General features: G+C 44.1%; 1 protein-coding gene across 2 annotated transcripts in view; it reads left to right on the plus strand.

The window, feature by feature from the left end:
- Positions 1-19,613, plus strand: part of LOC138589011 (inositol polyphosphate-5-phosphatase A) — a 177,762-nt gene that overhangs the window by 150,497 nt on the left and 7,652 nt on the right. For both annotated transcript variants that reach the window (XM_069659282.1, XM_069659281.1), the window contains exons 12-13: positions 7,430-7,503; positions 18,489-18,600. In XM_069659282.1, coding sequence (XP_069515383.1) covers positions 7,430-7,503; positions 18,489-18,600 — 186 coding nt within the window. The remainder of the gene's footprint in view (positions 1-7,429; positions 7,504-18,488; positions 18,601-19,613) is intronic.

The raw sequence follows: 19,613 nt of genomic DNA on the forward strand, positions 1-19,613 counted from the left end.
CTATGTGTTTCTCTGCATCACTGCCAGAAAGAAATGAGGGCTGTTTCATGAATGTAGCTTAAATAGCAAACTGTGTGCACATTTGCCCACAAACATGCCCACTCTCCCCTAATCCAAACTGGTGTCAGTAAAAGGAGTGAGACGTGTGTAGCCCGATATAACGCAGTTGAAGAACTTCATTTTTATCGCACATTTACTCGAGTGAGAGTAAAACGTTTTTAACAAAACAAGAACTCTTAGAAGTACAATTGTTTTTTTTAATTACTCAAGTACATGTAACGGAGTAAGTGTAACACGTTACTACAACCGCTGTTCCTCTGTCGGGATCCTTTCTGTAATGTTGTCACACAGAATAACAATCTGAGCCTGTCAGTGGAAACAACAAGAACTTTTAGTGGACGCACTTTGATCATGAAAATTTGCTAATAGAGGTAACGTTACAGTCAGACACCCAAAATAGAAAACAAATAGAGGCCGGGTTTAAAAATACAGGAATTCCCCTTCAAAGAATTTGAACAACTCCGATGTCGACCTTCCCGTTGTTCTCTTGGACATGAGAGAATCTTTGAATCTGAACAGCAGAAATGTGCAGAAACTGTATCTGTAGGAGGCTGATGTTCCCCTCCAGATTTCCTCCTCCTCCTCCTCCTCCTCCTCCTCCTCCTCCGTCACTGAGCCAGACAAGATGGATGACATAATGGGGGCATCAGAGATAATCTGATGGTCATGGTCTAGTTAAACACACCATGTTATGATCCTTATAAAACAAACTACCTTTCCAAAAGGATAAATGTCCCTCCTCACACTCCTCCACCGGGAGAGGGGGAGAAAAAATCCATCGCATCCTTCATCAACTGCAAGACTTGTACCGGCTTGACAGAAATTTAATTCGAGGCAGCTCTAGAAAATAATTATTGTATTTTGAGAGGAGTAATCATTGGCCGGGACATGATTGAATGTGTCCATGCCTATTGACTTTTGCTATGATTAATAGGTTTGTTTAGTCGATATTCCCATCGAAATTGTATAATTAATTATCCCCGGCGCTGTCACGGCGGGACGATGGAGAGCCCTGATGAGTATTTGGGAAGATTAAATTTTCCGGGCACTCGTGGCGTCAAGGGGCAGCGCGGGGCCTTGCTCCGGTGGAGGGATGGGAGGAGCGTGATGTGTGTGTGTGTGTGTGTGTGTGTGTGTGTGTGTGTGTGTGTGTGTGTGGACGCATGCGTACGCATGCGTACTGTGCATGTTTGTGCTGTGCGCCTGTAGATGAGCACACACCCGCGAGGCCGTCCCCCTCCTCCGTCCACATTGATTTTGTTTCAGTATCTCTTTATTGTAACTTTATCAGTGTGGTGTCGGCAGATGGGGGAGCGGGGAGGAGGTGTGTTTGTGTACTCGCTGTAGTAAGTGATGAACCTTCCTGTCTGGCCTCCTCTGCTTGTCATGCCGGCGGCGTCGTCCTCAGCATTACTCAGAGGCTCGGAGACATTTTAAACATGAGCGGACGTGAAAGAATAAAGAACAAACGTCGTCTCAAGTTTCTTCATATTTTACCTGTCAAAGCTTTTCGAGGCAACACGAGTAATACTGAATGAAATGTGACCTTTATTTAAACGGATGCTGTATTGAGTCCCTGCTGTCTCTTTGTTTCGCTCCTCTGTGGTCTAAAGTGTTCAGGAAAGTATGACCGGACCACAGCCTTGCTGGCAAACAGTACAACCGGACCCCGCTGGACTGATAGAGCTTAATTATAAGACTATATTCAAGCTTTTCACAGACGTTAACTAGCTCTTCTCATCTGCATCTCAGTAGAGAGAATTGTGGCCTTGTTGTGGAAGTTTCTCCTCCTTCTGAAAGCTTTACCTTTTCTGAACATGGCATGAAACATCAGCATTTCTGGACGCTGTGCTCAGGCTTGTTGTTTAATCAGATGATGTATATCACGTCTATGAAAGTCTGCTTGAGGCGATGGTCAGGGAGGTGAATGGGTCAAATAAACACAAGTTTCAGGAGACCAGGGTTCGTTTCCTGTGTGAAATCAAAAGCTAACCAAGTTGTTTTGATGCCTAAACCCGACCGAGCTCTTTTGGTATCAACAAATAAGAAGTCGTCTTGGTACCCAAACATAAACAAGATGTTTTAGTGCATTAACATAAACAAACTGGGATCTTTTCATGTTTTTAACATTCGTGCACACAACCGGCTGCATCATGGACGTCATTGTTCACATACTTGTCTCTGCACTACATGTGTTACTGGAGGATACCTCTAGAGGGCACCAGAGAGCTCAGGCCGTATGCAGCTACTGTATGTGCGGGATGTAAACAACAGACATGGAGACACTCGAGGAGGTTACTGTGATGTTCACTCTGAATTCTCAGAGACCAAACTCTGCAGCCAGCTCAGGCGACTGATGAGTGGTGAACAGAACACACCGTCTGCTCCGTCCCCGCTCCGTCTCTCCAACATGTTCCTCCATGCACAGACGTAACGCTCCCGGACTTGTTCCCATTTAGTTTTTGCAGGTTTCCACGTCGACTTCCAAAACAGAACTTATCTGCCTGCAGCTGTTTGACAGGCATGTTTGTCACGACACATCGTACAGCTGTGGAAAATTGTGGACTTGGTCTATCAGCTTGTCTTCAGAACTTCCTGTCACATCCCCTCTGCCTCTACACTGCCCCTACTGTTCATGAGCAGACTGCATCTCACGTTCACGTAGTGTTAATGTTGAGAGGTGTTCCTACTTTGTCACATTTTGAAGCAAAGCTGCTGAGCAACATTATTTGATGAGTTTAAAGAGAGAACGTTTTGGAAATATCATCCTTGTCTTCCTCTCTGCATCTATTTAACGCCGACGCGTGAGCTTGTTGCCGTGTGCTACTGTGTTGTGTTTTGTTTGCCCCTCTCTTCACCCATCGACCCCCCCTCCCCTCCCCCTGTCAGTGACAGTTTATCGCTTTTCCACACAAAATAATGAAGATCTCATAAAAAGGAGGAAAAATATGGCCCCTGCAATGAAAGCCAAGTGTGAGGTGTAAAAATCAAATTAAATGACCTCTCACCCCAACATTTATTGATGGCTTTTAATGGCAGCAGGTGTTGTCACAGGGGATATTTGACAAGGCGTAAATCAAAGCACAATTACAGGTGGTGGACACGCCGGCAGCTCAGTGAGAGGGGCAGTCGGGGGGCCGAGGACCTCGTATTCCCTCTTTTTACCCCCCTCAACTTCCTGCCTCTTAACCATCACCCCCCCTCTGATTTAAGAGCGCGCTGATCATCCAAGCAGAGTCAGAATGTGAGCCCGTGATAGGGTAGTTCTTACCCAGACACCTCTTCATCTTTACCCCTCTGTGAAGCTGCATCACCTCCTCCTCCTCCTCCTCCTAAACTCCCAAGGTCACTCCTCCCTGACAAACGTTATAATGTCACGCGGCCTTGAGCCAATAGAAGCTGTTTTTTTAAACCACTGACCCAGCACAGCAGCGCAGCATTATGCGTAATTGACCTGGGATGAAATGTGGTGTGAAATGTGTAGCTGTGGGGTTTTTACTCACCTGGATGAATTACTCAACACTCACTTAAGAACACACACACTGCAGACACACACAGCCATATGTTGCTCATCTGTGTAAACTGTGTCACACACTTCTAATCTGAGCTGCTTAACTCAAACAAACAGCTTCACACCTGTGAACATTTAACCGATCAACCGATATTAGCTTACTGCTGATATATCTGTGTATAGACTGATTAACTAATTAATAATATATATTACTAACAGAAATGTTTATCAGAAGTCATGCTGCTAACGTAAGATTGACACATTCATTCATTTAAAATGGTGCTCTCATGACACATTGCCAAAAATTCCTTATAAATGTATTGAAATTATGACATTGTTTGTTTATTGTAAAAAAAACAACAAAAAAACAACAACAACAACTACAGGGCGCCGATTTGGCTCAGTGGTTAAATCGGTGACCACACACAGAGGCTACAGTCCTCGATGCGGCGGCCCCGGGTTCACCTCCCGCCCTCGTCCCTTTGCCGCGTGTCATCCCCACTCTCTCTTCCCCCAGTTCCGCCACTATCCGCTGTCCTCTCTCTGAAATAAAGGCATAAAAAGCCCAAAAAATTATCTTGAAAAATAAATAAAATAATAAAACGTATTGCTAGCCAATGTATGCGCAGATGGCCGCTCGCTAAATGCCTCCCCCAAACCCTGTCGTTCAGTCACAGCCTCATGACGGCAGCTACCACGACAGGCCTTTAAAGCTTTTGAATTTCCCACTCGTTGGAGCCGTGTGCATGCAGCTGTAAAAAGGAATACTGAGTGTTTAAAGAGATTTTTGTTTATTTTTCCACTCTCTCCTAACTACAAATAATGGAAAATAAGTGCAAAAACGTTTTTATCTACTTCGAAGCTGTAAAATGTAGCAGGGTCCATCTAAATGCTGCAGGTAATGACCTGCTGCAAGGCTATGTAGTTTGTTTAACTTCTTATGAGGTTGATGTACAGTTCCCAATATTAGCTCTAAAGCTAAAATACTGTGACTATTCAATGTTCTCACTTTAGTCATTTGCATAGGTGTGTCCCAAAACTGTCCAGAATGGACGACGCTCCATGTGTTACAGGATGTTGACACAGACAGACGTGATTACCGATTCGATGAGATGAGAATGATGATAAATGATGTTCCCTCGCCAACGCAGTGATCTTGCGTTACCTGTTGCGTCTTACGTGCTTGCGTCACGGTAAGAACCGTGTGTTCCCTCCACCTATGCCCAACTGACTTCCTATTTCCCTGTGACCTCGTCATGTGACCAATTGGACCAACACAATACACACCCTTGTGGTCAAAGTGAATCAGTCCATTATTCACACAAAATTGGCTCCTACAAATATTTTTTTATACTTGGAAAATATAAATGGATATATATTTATCTTTTCAAAACTGCCTGAATAATGACGTTTTTATTTGGGTTTTTTTACGATCACTTTATTCAAGCAAAGAAAGTTGCCCGGCTTCTTCTCTTAATGAATGAGAAAATTAGCGCTGTGTGTCTGACATGAAATTATAAAGTAAGAAAATAATTTCTGCATCTCAACTAAAACATTATTTAATCCCTCTAACAGGAAGTAGTCACCTTTTTTGCACATGCATGGAACAAAGTTTGGATCGGGCAGTTAGAAATCAACCATGAGCTATATTTATGAATTATGATTTCCAAATAAATTTGGACTCACTAATGTTCCTATCACCCTCAAATAGCCAGCATAAAGTCAGGGTATAACTTACACACACACACACACACACACACACACACACGCACACTCACACAGGAGGAAGGTCTCAGTGTGTGGACGGTGGGACGGGGTGTACAGTGGAGCGTGGGGTTGCATCCCCTGCTCAGCCATCCCTCATCCACAGTGTGTGAGTCTCTCCTGTGACCCCGGCTCTGTGAGTTTGATGAATGCAGCACATCTGCCCTCCTGAACCTCGGAGACTGTCTGTGAGCCCCCCTCCCCAAACACACACACACACACACACACACACACACACACACATTCTGCCTGCAAGTAATGGCCACTGTTCTACACCACTGACACATAATCACACACGCACACACACACACACACACACACACACACACACACACACACAGTGCAGACACGTGTAGTCGACAGAGCTGTAAGACAAACAGTCGGACATGGACAGCATGCATGTGTCAGTGTAGATGGAGGACTGTAGTTACTGGTTTAATAATATTCATAAGACGTCCACTTCCCTCCTTCCGAAACTGTGCACCGCTGATATTTCATCATGTAGCCATCAACATATCCTGCATGTAATACACCAATGTAATGTCATTAAGCTGCGATACAACCGCTGTCAGGCTGGTAGCGGATAGAATGAGGTCTTCATCAGGCCGTGATTGTAGCCCGCTGTTTGAAACATGTACAATAGCCCAATTTACCACCAAACAAACATGTCTCCCCTTCATCGCCACGTCTTCCTGTCTGAATGGAAAGGGGCGGGGCTAGTGCGGGGTCCTCAGGGTTGCCGGGGAACGTCGCTGTCAGTCTCTCAGGGAGGCAGTCATGCAGGTGCCCGAGCTACCTGTTCATCTCGCAGATAATTAATGTGTACAAGGAGCCGCTAATTGCACTTCTCACTAATGATTTATGGGTTTTGTGAAAGGGGGGAAATTGGGGGACGTGTGTGTGTACACTCTAGTGAGTGAGTACAGCTGGGTGAGGAGACATGATTGATGAAGAGTGTGTGGATGCACTGTCACTGTGGAGAGAGAGACCCCCAGTAGGACAGGGCGAGTAACACACGAACACGCACACACAATTGGTCAACTGCTGGGGAACATGGAAGTACATCCAAGATGGCCGCTTGCTCTTCTCTCCTACACTCTCGTTCGGTTTATACCAAACTGCTGCTCACTCAGACTGAGGCCTGATGATAGAACTGTATTTACTTTTGGGTGAAGTTAAAGAGTATTTTTAAATTTAAGTCCTAAAATAAAGCAGTAAAAAGTTTTGGAATTGCTCCAGTTGCTTTAGCCAGCAGCCTCAAAACTGGCTGTAATGGCTGCAACATAATCCTTGATGGATCAAAGTGCGTCCACTAAATGTTCTTGTTGTTTCCACTGACAGGCTCAGATTGTTATTCCAAATGTCTGACAACATCACAGAAAGGATCCCTATGGAGATAGACCTTTTTGTTACAGAGGAAGATGATTTTTTAGCCAGAAACAGGCGTTACATCGCTCTCTGCACACATACCAGACTCCATTCACAAAATCAGTCATTTTACCTGGTGGATCATAGTAGTTGCTGTTCTACTGCAGCCATTATAGGTTTGTTTGTTTGCACTGATGTGTGACTTTGGTGTTTTAAAGGGTTAGCCTGGTTGCAAAAAACAACAACACAATAGCACAAACAAAGAGCTCCGTCGAGGCAGCAGTACCAGCAGCTCCTGTGTTCTGTGATGTAAAATTAATGTTTTCGTCAATGGAGTCTGGTGGCTGTGAAAACAGCAATGTAACTGCTGTTTCTGGTAAAGAAAAATGGCTCTAACTAGCAAACAAAAAGGACCTTTCTGTGTTTTCATGTATTGTTTTGGCATATTGTGAAAAACCTGTGCACATCTTAGAAGTTTGAAACCTGAATACACACAGTTTGTTGCTTTTGGATCAAGTGATATCAGAAAAACGTCAGCAGGACCTGTAACTGCTCAGAGGCCTACAGGGGTAGCTGTTAGTACTGTTGTGTGTTTAATGTATGAATGCAGAGCAGAGCGGAAAAAGAGCATTCAGGCTCTTTCCCTTTGTGAAAAATTAAAAGATTAGTTTAAATTCAAACTCCTTTTTGTCCTCATTCATATAATGGGTTTTTTTGTCTCCACAGCTTTTAGAGTACGACAGAGAGCTGTCGGTGTTCAAGGATCGGCTGCACGAACTGGAGATCTCTTTCCCTCCCAGGTAGGGAGCCATTTTTATATCACACACTGCTTTGTTTGACACGAGTGTTCACACTTCTACAGCACAACACAACACTACTGCTTCTGTCCGACGTTGTCCGGACAGAACCGTAAAGCAGGGGAGGATTTAGGAAAAATATCTTCTTCAGTATTTTCACTAAAAGAGAAACTTGTGTTATCCTTCTTTCACTAAGTACATTTAAAGCCATTTTTTTCCGCACGCCAAAATTAGCAACCCAATTTATATCCCAGTTACTTTGAATTATGGAAGCACCTTGCTTACCAAGCTAGCATTAGCATTAGCTGATCACTCTGCCTCCTGCTCCTCTCTGCCTCCACCCTCTCGTCCAGAAATGGTCACTTCTGACTCTGGCAAAAAAACAAGGTTGCGAAAGACAAAGTCAGAGCTTAAAAACATCAGTCCACAAACCAAAGGGAGGCTTCACTTTTGCTACATCTACAGTCTGTTATTTCAGAGCAGTGAGAACATGACAGATACATTAAAGAGGAATCCCTGCAGCTTAGGTTTCCCATGCAGGATGTGTTACAAATGTGGGTGAATGCAGGGACTGAGCTGAACATAAGGACTCATTATTAATATGTAAAACCAGAAGGAGTCAATCACCTCCTTATTGTGCAAAATGGTTTAATAAGAGCTGCTGGATGTGTGTTTGATGGCTATCAGTTGTTAAGTATGCTTGGATATGATCCCAAACTGCTCCCATGTGTGTGTTTCTTCATCTGTGTGTGTGTCGCTGTGTGAACGCTTCGGGCTGCATTGATATTCTGTCTCAGTGGGACTTGTGGGAGACCGGAGCGGGTGGTCTCCTCTCCTCTCCTCTTCCTCAAACAAATGCATTTGCAATTAGCCCTTTCAGAGGCGAGGGAGGGCAAACACGCAGGCCGGCGTGGAAATATGTTTCGGGAGCGGCGCGTTAATGGCGCTTGACCTTTGCCGTCGGTTGTGACTCAATCAGTGCAGATAATGAAACGCTGTAATCAAACAATAATTACTTGATAAACTGCTCTGGTGGCAGGCGCAGGGCGGCGGGGGATTTTAGTGTGTGTGTGTGTGTGTGTGTGTGTGTGAAGGCTGGAGATACATAGAGCTATCAAAGCGTGTGAGTTTGTGTGTGTGTGTGTGTGTGTGTGTGTGTGTGTGTATGTGTGTGTCAAGGTTCTGCCAGTCCCTGTTTTTTAAATGACTCTGTGTCTTAATCAGGGACCCCATTTACATCACTTTGCATAAGTGACAGGTGGATTTATTGTGCTTTTACACTGGCTGACTTTTGCACCTATCCATATAATACTGAATCATCTCCCCGCAGGGAGGCATGAACGCGCGGCTGTGCGAGAATACAAATGATTCCCACATACTTGAGGTGATGATGAATCAAATAGATGAAACCCAGGAGCAGCATATGAAATTTGATTTGATCTACTCTGTGCGCGCGACAAACCACATCATTGTCAGCCTTGTAATGGGCAGCAGTGGCCTAGTTAAACTTAAACAACCCCCTCCTCCCACTTCACACACACACACACACACACACACACACACACACACACACACACACACACACACACACATTCGGGTCCCCCCTCCCCCTGTCAGCTCTGCCTTGTGCTCCTTGAGCAATCAAGCCTCAACGATTGTTCTCCATCACATAGCCTGCTCCGGACCAGCCCCTCGCCATCTGTGAGGTTATTACTCTTTTTAATGCAGGCCATCAGAACACACCCTCACTGACACACATGCACGCACACGGCTCACTTTGGTTCAAATCTATAAATCAATACCAGTCACAAACATTTAATCTGCAAGTTAATTCTGCCTGCTGGGTAAGAAGTTGTCACAAATGAGACGAGCTGTCAGGGAAGATTTTCAGACATGGGACGTACTCAACACATGTACACTTGAATTTCCCCCTCTGCAGGGCTGTTAGAGGCATATCTCTTTACTTTCAAAAAGTCGTCCGTCAAAGTTGGCCGTGACACGTCTAAGTGCTCGGGCACCGGGGTGAGGAATTTGTCCGGGCCTTGTCACAGTTGGACCTGGAGCCAGTCGGCTGCTGGAGGACGACTCGTACACACTCATTCACAGGAGGCTGTGCAAGGTTACTAGTTCTCTCTACCGGCGTGCTAAGAGAAGATAGAATAGATACGTCTCTTTTTTGTAAATCAATTGTTTGTTTGGACACATTAAAAAGGGAATTTAAATCTAAGCCCTATTTAAACACATGTTTTGGAATCGCTGCAGTAGATGGCTTTGCTATAAGTGTTTTAATTGCCACTGACAGGCTCAGATTGTTATTCTAAGTGTCTGACAACATTACAGAAAGGATCCCTACAGAGATATACCTTTTTCTTAAAGGGATAGATGTTTTAAAACCAGAAACGGCTGTTAAATCAACCTCACCAGACTCCATTCACAAAAACACTGATTTTACCTCATGTCTACAGCTGCCTCAATTGTTTTGTTTAGGTGTGTTTAATATAATTTCAAAGAACATGGGAGTGTTTTGTTTTAGTCTTTGTGTTAAACCAACACTGTGTTGAGTCTGAACTAACTAATAAAAACACCACAGTCACAATAACACAAATAAACTAACCGATTGAGGCAGCAGTAGACACAAGGTAAAATTGCTGTTTTTATGAATGGAGTCTGGTATGTTTGCAGAGAGCGATGTAACGTCTGTTTGTGGTTAAAACAATCATCTTCCTCTGTAACAAAAAGGTCTATCTCTGTAGGGATCCTTTCTGTGATGTTGTCACACACTTAGAATAACAATCTGAGCCCGTCAGTGGAAACAACAAGAACTTTTAGTGGACGCACTTTGACCGAGCATGTTTGCTCCCAGGGTTTAGTTGCAAACATTACGGCCTGTTTAGCGACTTCTGGCTGAAGCAATCTACTGGAGACATTCTTAAACTATTTGTACCTATTTGTCATTTAAACCACAAAATATGTAAAACCATAAGGCCAGACGAGAATCCCCTTTATTGCATGAGACTGCAACAAGCCATTATATCATTATGTGCAGAACGGCCATATGACTGAAAATAATGGTAAGTTTTACTCTACATTATGCTTCTTTTGATTTCATATTAGAAATGGCATAACTAAGGTAATATCCCCTAAAACATACCAAGGCACCAGTAACTTATTCATGTATTTTGATTGATTTAGGCCAAAGCTTTTAGTACTCCTCTGATCTGATTTCTTTGCCCTTTTTTTGCACGAGATCGATGCAAAAATTCAATCGGGACCCCCTGCTTCAGGAGGAAACTCAGTGGACAATGAGGGAGCAGTGGAAGAATGTATTCTGCTGTAACGTGGTTACTGGGAATGGGCTTTGAGGGAGATTTTGAGTGACATCAGAGCAGCGGTGCAACTCCATCAACGGACAAATCATGAGTGATTTCAGAGCAGGGAGGTGGTGTGGAAGCTGTGCAGCGCTGGTGGGAGGAGAAGATGGAAGAAGTCAGGGGTAGAAAAGATGGCTGCTGACCCAGGGGTCCGTTTGTTCAGATCCATACTGTACATAATATCTGTTAGTGGACTAAAGCTACTGTCACAAAATACACTACAGGCTGCTGTTGATGCATGTTCACATTTCTAGTCACACGTCTTTTTAATGGAAGCAAAACATGGAGAGTAGTAGGTAGTAACAAGTAACAAGTAAGAAACACTTAAACTTAACTATAGACAAAATAGATTGTGACTGTTCAGAAGTTTATTAACTGTGCACACTACAAATATGAACTAATGTACTGCCAACAATTCTCAATAAACTGTGCATGATTTATCTGTTTGCTGGTGCAAAATAGGTCAAACTAAGTGAACTATTAAGTGTAAACTGTATATAAATCTAAGGTCAGAGCAGACTGTTACTGACATTTAAATCAGCTCAGTGCCAGCAGGGGCGGCCATCACATTTCTGAGGGGTTAAAAAATACCAGAATTCCCCTTTAAGTGCATTTAGAGACATGATGGGAAGGTGATGCTGGAGAGAGCAGCCTGGCTCCAGTCCCATGAGTCTGTGTTTGTCCAGTCTCACCCTGGAGGTCAGGAGGTGAGGACAGTCAGGAGGCAGAAACTGATAAACAGTTGTGTCCTCTCTGTTTGGGAAGCACCCTGACACGTTAGCGCTCACTTTCCAAAGCTGCAGGCCTGTGAGCCAAAACGTGACGCTCCTGCTGTGGAGAGCAACAACATTCACAGGTCCATGTAAGAGGAAGGAGGCGGGGTGAGGGCTGATGCCAGGCAGAGTGACTTTGTCCTTCAGATGAGGAGAACTTTTGGTCTCCGGTGGCTCCCTGCCAGCTCCTCAATAACTGTTAATAAGTGCGTATGAGAGGATGGTCGAGCGGTGGACGTTTCTGGAGACTGTTTTTGAGCTCATAGGAAGTGTTGCCACAGATGGCTCTCCTGTTCACAGTGACTGTCTTTGTTCTGTGAACAACTCTTCACACAGCAGCACTGCAGCCTCTGAAGGCCTGTACGAGTGATGTCAGCCTCTCTGTGTGTTTCACTGTGCATACATTAGTCCTATAGCTCTGCTGTTTGCATCCTGCACCAACAAGGCCTCTTGTTCTCAGCGTGCTATAGTGGAGCGGAGGCGCGTGACTCCATCTAAGGAGCAGCACAGATTCACTTCAGCAGCTGAGTTAGGTTAAAGCAGTGTGTCCGAGCTGCTGTAAGTGTGTGCGATGTTACAGGCTGATCTACTGAACAGGAACGTTGTTGTACAATCAGCAGCACATCCATCATTCTAACTAGCAGAGAGCGGTGAAAATGATGAGGGGCCATTGTGGCGGTAATGGCTGCAGATTGTCCTCTGTCTTGTCTGAGATGATGCCACTGAGAGCGAGGCTTTGTCAAAAACAGTCTTACACACAGAGGATTAGATGGACGCCATCTGTGTCTCCTTGTCTTTATTTAGAGCAGCTAAAGACAGAAACATGTCGAGGCTGAAGCCCTGCAGGCGGCGAGCTGCTGATGGCATTTCACTCTGTTTGGACTTCACTGTGCCAACGTTGAGCCTGCGAGGCTCCCAGCTCTGCAGCCCGAAGCAAACATGCAGCTTTATTGATAGCATTTGGCTGATCTGTGTGTGTGTGTGTGTGTGTGTGTGTGTGTGTGTGTGTTGTGTTTTGCCAAGTCTCCCCTGACAACTGCAAACAAACATATCTTCAGAGTCTTTTGAAACCAACACTTTCTGTGTTTTAAGCCAATCCCAGCACAGGAATGGCCGCTCCAACATCCCATGATGCTTTTCACCGCCTCTGACCTCGTGTCACTGTTTCAATGACTCTTATCTTTGGCTTCCTGCTCTGCCTATATTCACAAGTTTATATTGCCCTCATTAAATACTGAGCACCCAAACAGCGCTCTGTTTGGCCTGTCACTTATTGGTCATTATGTTGAACACGTTGATAAACTCTGACGGGAGATAAGAGGACGTGGGACGAGGAAGTCTAGACAGGCGCGGTCTGTTCCAGGAGTTGGGATGCAAACGAACATCTGAGGGCGGAGAAAACAAATTATTTCAAATTGTGTAAAATAAAAAACAATAATCTGAGATTGGTGTTTGCACAATCCTGTTTAAATCATGTTTAGATTAGAAGTATCTTCAGCGTCCTGTTTGGTACAGTGATGTACGTGAGCCTCTCCCTCTGCTGGGTGAGGCCGATTCACACCTCAGGTAGGGCCGGCACTCACCTCACCTCGTTTTACTGTCGCAGTCCAAACAAGCTGACAGCAGCAGGAACACATGTGAGCGATGTGTCAGCAGCCAAGTCAAACATTAAACCCCAAACAGAGCATGAATGAATGGACGAGCTCTGGAGGGTCTCGGATGTGCGACCGCACACACACATCTGAGAGGAGGTCAGACACACAAAGACACACACAGGAAACTTTACACAAGAGGAGGCTGCTGTAGAAACTGTGAACACCTGGCCAGGTCATTATTTTAGTCATCAGTCAATCAGAGGAGGTGATGACGGCCACCTGTGTCACAACGCTCTCCTTATCATGTTCTGTTGATAAAGAACAGTAGTATCATAAACACGCCCTCTGTTATGAAAGGTTTATTTAACGATTAATTAATCACTTCATTTAGGAATTATTAGGATGGGTATTTGACACAATCTTCATATGTGAGTACTCACATTAAAGCCTGTAGCTTTAACACAGCCAGGCATCACAACAGAGCATGCTAACTCTGCTAGCAAACAAGGTGATGAGAGATCACCTGTTACCTGGCTGCTGTTTTCTCAATGCACTTAATAAATGATTAACCGTCGGTGTAGTTTATTGTGTAATGATAAGAGCGTATAAAATTTAATAGCTTGCACTCCACATTTATTTTATTTACTTTGTCAAAATCCATCTCTAATGGTGGCTGGTATCGATGGATCGAGTGACGTCAGGAGAAACATTGAATGTTATCAGCCGCTGCTTAGATATGAATATCTGCAAATATCCAATAGCATAAATAACACCAGTTAAAATATATACATTAGTACTTGTGTGCAAACAATGAACAAAGTATTCTACAAATATTATTATTATGGCAGGCTAACATGTTAGCTCCGGGAGCACAGCTGGTAAAGCTCAGTGTGTGCATGCTTGAATACCTTTCAGTGCAGCTCCACCTCCTGCAGGTACACAATAGTCTTAGTTATCAGTTTGACCCCATTAATTAGTGTAATTAGTCTTTCTGCGGGCAATAAGAGTCAGATATGAGCTGACGGCCTGAGGCCACACGCCCTCTCGGACCGTTTCAGCGATAAGTTTGCTGGCTGCTAATCGGACACATTAATCACTTCGGCCCCAGCGCGCCGTTGGCCTGTTTGCTGTTGCATTAAGACGTGTTATCTGCAGGTGAGCCGGCGGAGGGTGCGGTGAAACAGAAAGGGGAACAACCTCTACCTGCACACACAGAAGGGCCCTTTAATGGCCATTGTTGAGTGTTTTTAATCAGCCTTTACGACTGCTGGCTGTCATCGAATTGACTGAGCGATAGCAGAGTTTTGTTGCAGATCTGCTCGGGGAAGTTTGCCATCAGGCGGAGTTCATTGTTTGAAGGAGGTGAGGGGGAAACTTGATTTTCTCTCAATCTGTTTAACACCAAAATGACCCCGAGCTTGTTAGTCAATAAAGGTCTCAGAGAGTGGCTGATAGGGGGATTGTTCCCGGCTGTTTGAGGCCGGGGTCCGTCCCTCAGGAAGCAGCCCAGTATTCAGGCCACCCTGAAGACTTTGAAGACTTTGCTCTTTTCCACCCTCGCTCTGCCTCTTTCTGTCTGATCCGTCTTTATCCCCTCTCCTCTGCCTCCTTGTCTATCTCTGTTTCACTCATCCTATTCTTCGTGCTCTCTTTTATCCCAGGATCACTCCTTCAGCCCTTTGATTAGCATACCAAACCCCCATGCATTTCCCCCACTGTTTAAGTGCTATTAATGCTAATTGGAGGCAGGGAACTTCTCTAAGTAGCTTTCTTCAGGTCTGTTTGTTCACCTGGTGGGGGGGCTCTGTGTGTCAGTTTGTGTGTGTGAGAGCTAGCTGAGGGAAAATCAAGCATCTGGCTTAAAGGGGGATTCTGCTATTTTTTAACCTTTGCCCTATTTTACATATTTTGCGACATTTCAGAACTTTGCTTACTAATGGAAACACTTCTTTGATCATTTGTACCTTGTTCACTGACGACTAAGTGGTTGATAGTGTTCGGGGTTCACTGGCATGTTGCAGTACTTAATATTCAATTAAATTCAAAAGAGCTGTATTGCCATGGGAAACGTACGTTTACATTCCCAAAGCAAGTGTCAAAAAAAAAAAATATGCACCGTACATTCGAGGCTTCGGGGGCGCTGCTGTGAGTCCAAACATTAAACTATCAGCAGCAGGGTCGGACTTTACAATGACATATTCAGCCTCCGGAAATGAACCTTGTGCACGTGACAGAAGCTCAGTGTTTGCAGCTGAAAGCTTCGGTCTTTTACGACGTCACATTGTGCAAACTGGAAATTAAAATCGTTGCATTACATTAATTGCAGTTTATTACACTTTAACAATGTGCGGGCGGCAGGGTGCGGCTGCAACCTCACAGCAGGAGAATGTTGTTTGCACCAACCTGTTTGAATTGGTCTATAAAAACTACAATCCTTGGAGCCTTGGAGCCTTTGCAGCAGAAAGCTGAGGCCTCTGTCGTTTGTGTCATCACTTGTTATGTGCAGTTTAAAACAACAGGTGACAATATGAAGTTCTCAAGGACCTACCTTGCTGCGGTATATCATTGCGTATATGATACAATACGGTACAATACGACACAACACGGTACGATACGATACGCTATGATACGGTACGATACAATACGATAAAATGCGGCAATACGACACAATAAGGTATGATGCAATTCGCTATGATACGATACATTTTATTGTCTCGAACTCATGTTCTGCATGCATTTCGCTGCCTCCACAGTCGTATTAATAAATATAAAAAACAATAAAAACAAACAACAATAAACAACCCACGTGTACACAGAGAAGCACCAAACAACATTTATTGTAGACGTTTGTTCAAAGTTGATCTTGAATAAAAACAATAAAGCACATTTAAGAGATATGAAGCGTTCAATGACATCACAATAGGTGAAAACTCTGCTCATCATATCTCCAAAACAAATGTTCAAATGACTTGTGGAGTGATCGTGATTTCTACATTAGTTTTGTTTGGACATTTAACATAAAATATATTTTTAATGACATGATTTCAATGCTTTCAAATACTACATAAATTATTCTGATTTATTAATTTACACAACCTTTCAGTGAAGGTACAACAGATTCTAGGAATATGAAGCATTTTATAATAATCCAAGAATCGCATTACAATAAGGAAAAACACCAGTGAATGCACACGCAGCCCATCTGTAAAGCTCTCTGTGCTCTCTTCATTAACTGCAGCAGAAACAGCCCCACAGTTATTTGAACACACACACACACACACACACTCACACACACATAGAAATCAAGCCGCACTAAATGCTTATTAAATGTATTCTGCTTTAGCACAAAGTGTAATTAAGCTATCAGAGCTGTGCGTGTGTGATGAATGGAAGTCCAGATGAGTGTGTTTATTTTATCATTAGGATCCTCACAGAAGAGGCTCTCTCTTTATGTTCTGCTACAGTTAGCACGTGCTGCACTGAAGGAGCAAATTGGATTGGTGTTACAGTACGTACGCCGCTACACATCCTGATGAGCACCCACAAACAAATTGGATTGGCCGGTGTGTAAATCTGAAGCCGTTTGATGAGCGAAAGGGCCAAATTGAATTCTCAACAATGTAAATCTGTATCAGCTCGATGGCTCTGCGCCCGACTCGGCCGCTTAAATCACACGATTGTTCCTGCTGTTCCCAGAGACCATCTCTCTCTCCGCCGTTTGCTGTGCCACTAATCTGTTTTTAAAGAGCGTGTGGGGACGTGGCTCTACATATGGGCAGCTGAATCTCTCATTCTTCCCTTCTTATTCTCACAAACACACACTCACAACCTGTACAGTTGGCAGAGGGAGACGCTGTGATTGAGCCATCGGTGTGTGTTGATTCAGGAGATTACTCAGACGATCGGTCAGACTTATGGACCTCCTGTTTTCTCAGGAACACATTCTGATCTCTGAGATAAGACAGATGATGTGATGTCTCATGTTTATTACTCCTCTGTTGGTTCGTACAAATCATATTTATCGCTTTCCTTATTGCCTTTCCTCTGATGGCCTTTGTGCAAGAAGAGTTCGGTATTACTCAGATACCACTAAAACATGTTTAATTGTTTAAACAACGTTTTGTCGTATGAGTCATAATTCTCATTTAGAAACTCTGCTGCTGTTTCTTCTTCCTTCCTCCTATCAGGAAATATTCTTTCCCATGCATGAAATAAACCAAACTTTGTACATAGGTCCCAGTGTTACTTTAAGCAGCTATTTTACATTTAGTCATAGTTTAAGGACAAAAATGTTTATTAGTTTTAGTCACATTTTAGTCATTTTCTCTCTTGAAACTAATTCAATCTGCTGTAAGCCGCTGTCCTTTCATTAATTATCTCCTGATGATGTTCTCCACGGGTAATACAGATCCTCAGCTGAGGTCGTATGCAAATGTGACCTCTGGAACGTAGCGTTACACATTAAAAGCCACAGAACGAAGCACTTACAGTAACACAAACTGCACTTTCCTCTCTGGCCTTATTTGCAGCAGCAGTGCTGGATGATCGCTCAGTTTTGTACGGAAGAAGCATCAAATGACGTGTAGAGCTCCCCTTTTTCTGTGAGCGCACACAGAGCCTGAAGCAGGTTATGTGCGGTTGCGTACGTTGTTGTCAAGCTGCCTCTTTGGGACATCCTCACCTGTATGGATGGGTCAGATTCGGGGGGGGGTCTTCACACGCTCCATAATCAGTTGACAGATTAGACGCACAGTGACGGGAGAATATCCTGTATTTTAAATGTCCGATAGCCAACACTAACATGTTAGTCCTGCCTCGACAACGTCTCATCTGCAACATAAAAAAACATCGGTCCAGTCCTGTGGCAAACGCCCTCAACCAGCACTGTAGGATGATTGTCCCGGTTGTAGTTAAAACTTTAGACTGTTTAAATATAATTACAAATCAGAAATATGTGTGTTAACTTTGCAACTATCACCCTAATGTGGGCAAACTCCCTCTGATGTCTCTGTTTCTCCGGGCTGATGCAGAATAAACATCTTAAGCCATCTCGGGCATTGTGCTGCTTAAATTACTTTTTATGAAAGCTTTGTCTGAACAGTTCTTCTGTTGTGTTTTCCTGTATTTCTCCTTTGTCCTTCTTCTGTTTTCATCTCCCTCCTTCTTCTTCCACATCCTCAAAATGTCCGTCCTCCGACGTGTCACAGCAGCTACATTTACTGACTGTGTTTCTTTGTGTGTCTCTTCAGTTATCCGTACAGTGAAGACAGCAGTCAGGGGAAGCAGTACATGAACACCAGATGCCCCGCCTGGTGTGACCGAATCCTGCTGTCGTCCTCCGCCAGGGACCTGGTCTTAAAGGTGAGTTTAACCCGACACTTTTCATCCAATTCAGGGGCTTTTATTTTGGCAAAAACAATCCTCCCTCAGCTCAGACTCAGGCGTCTTTATTACCGTCTCTACCCCTTTATTTCTACAACTCAATCGTCCTTGATCCACATCGCCCTCCCCGCCCTCTGTCGCCTCACAGATGGAAGGATGAGGTGCCTGTGAATATTAATTTGGCAAGCTAAGCCCCAGGTCCATCCAGACAGTATATATATCCCAGCACCTCACCCCAGCGGGCCCCGATCTTCTTCATTAAGCCACAGATCTGTCGTCTTCCTCAGAGAGTCGAACCCTGCAGGTCCCCGCTCTGCCTCAAATCCATCCCAGCACTGTAAACTGCAGCCAATCTGCCACCTCTCTCTATCCTCTCCTCCTGTCGTGTTTGCTGGATTACTGACAGATCCACCAGCGGCTCTGCCAAGCTTCCCAGTTTCCATTAAAGGGTAATTCTGGTATGTTTAAACCTAGGCCCTATTTATACATATTTTAGGATCTATATCAAATTTTGTAATGTCTCCAGTAGATGTGTTCCTCCATCCTGCAGCAGTGAAACAGGCTGTAATGGCTGCAGCATAATCCTTGTTGGATCAAAGGTCGTCCACTAAAAGTTCTTGTTGTTTCCACTGACAGGCTCAGATTGTTGTTCTAAGTGTGTGACAACATTACAGAAAGGATCCCTACAGAGATAGACCTTTTTGTTACAGAGGAAGATGATTGTTTTAACCTACATAAGTTACATCGCTCTCTGCACACACACCAGACTCCATTGACAAAACCACATTTTCTTCACAGCACAAGAAAGTTGTTGGTCTACTGCTCCCTTGGTTGGTTAGCTTGCTTGTGTTATTGTGTGACTTTGGTGTTTTTAATGGTTAGTTCAGATCCAACACAAAAGCTGTGTAACACACAATAACACAAAAAAACAGAACGATCCATGCAGGAGAAGACACAAAACTCCTGTGTCCTGTGAGGTAAAATCACTGTTT

Source organism: Semicossyphus pulcher, unplaced genomic scaffold, assembly GCF_022749685.1.
Source record: "Semicossyphus pulcher isolate SPU_LCO1_2020_fin unplaced genomic scaffold, fSemPul1.0.p SCAF_12, whole genome shotgun sequence".
Classification (NCBI taxonomy): Eukaryota; Metazoa; Chordata; class Actinopteri; order Labriformes; family Labridae; genus Semicossyphus; species Semicossyphus pulcher.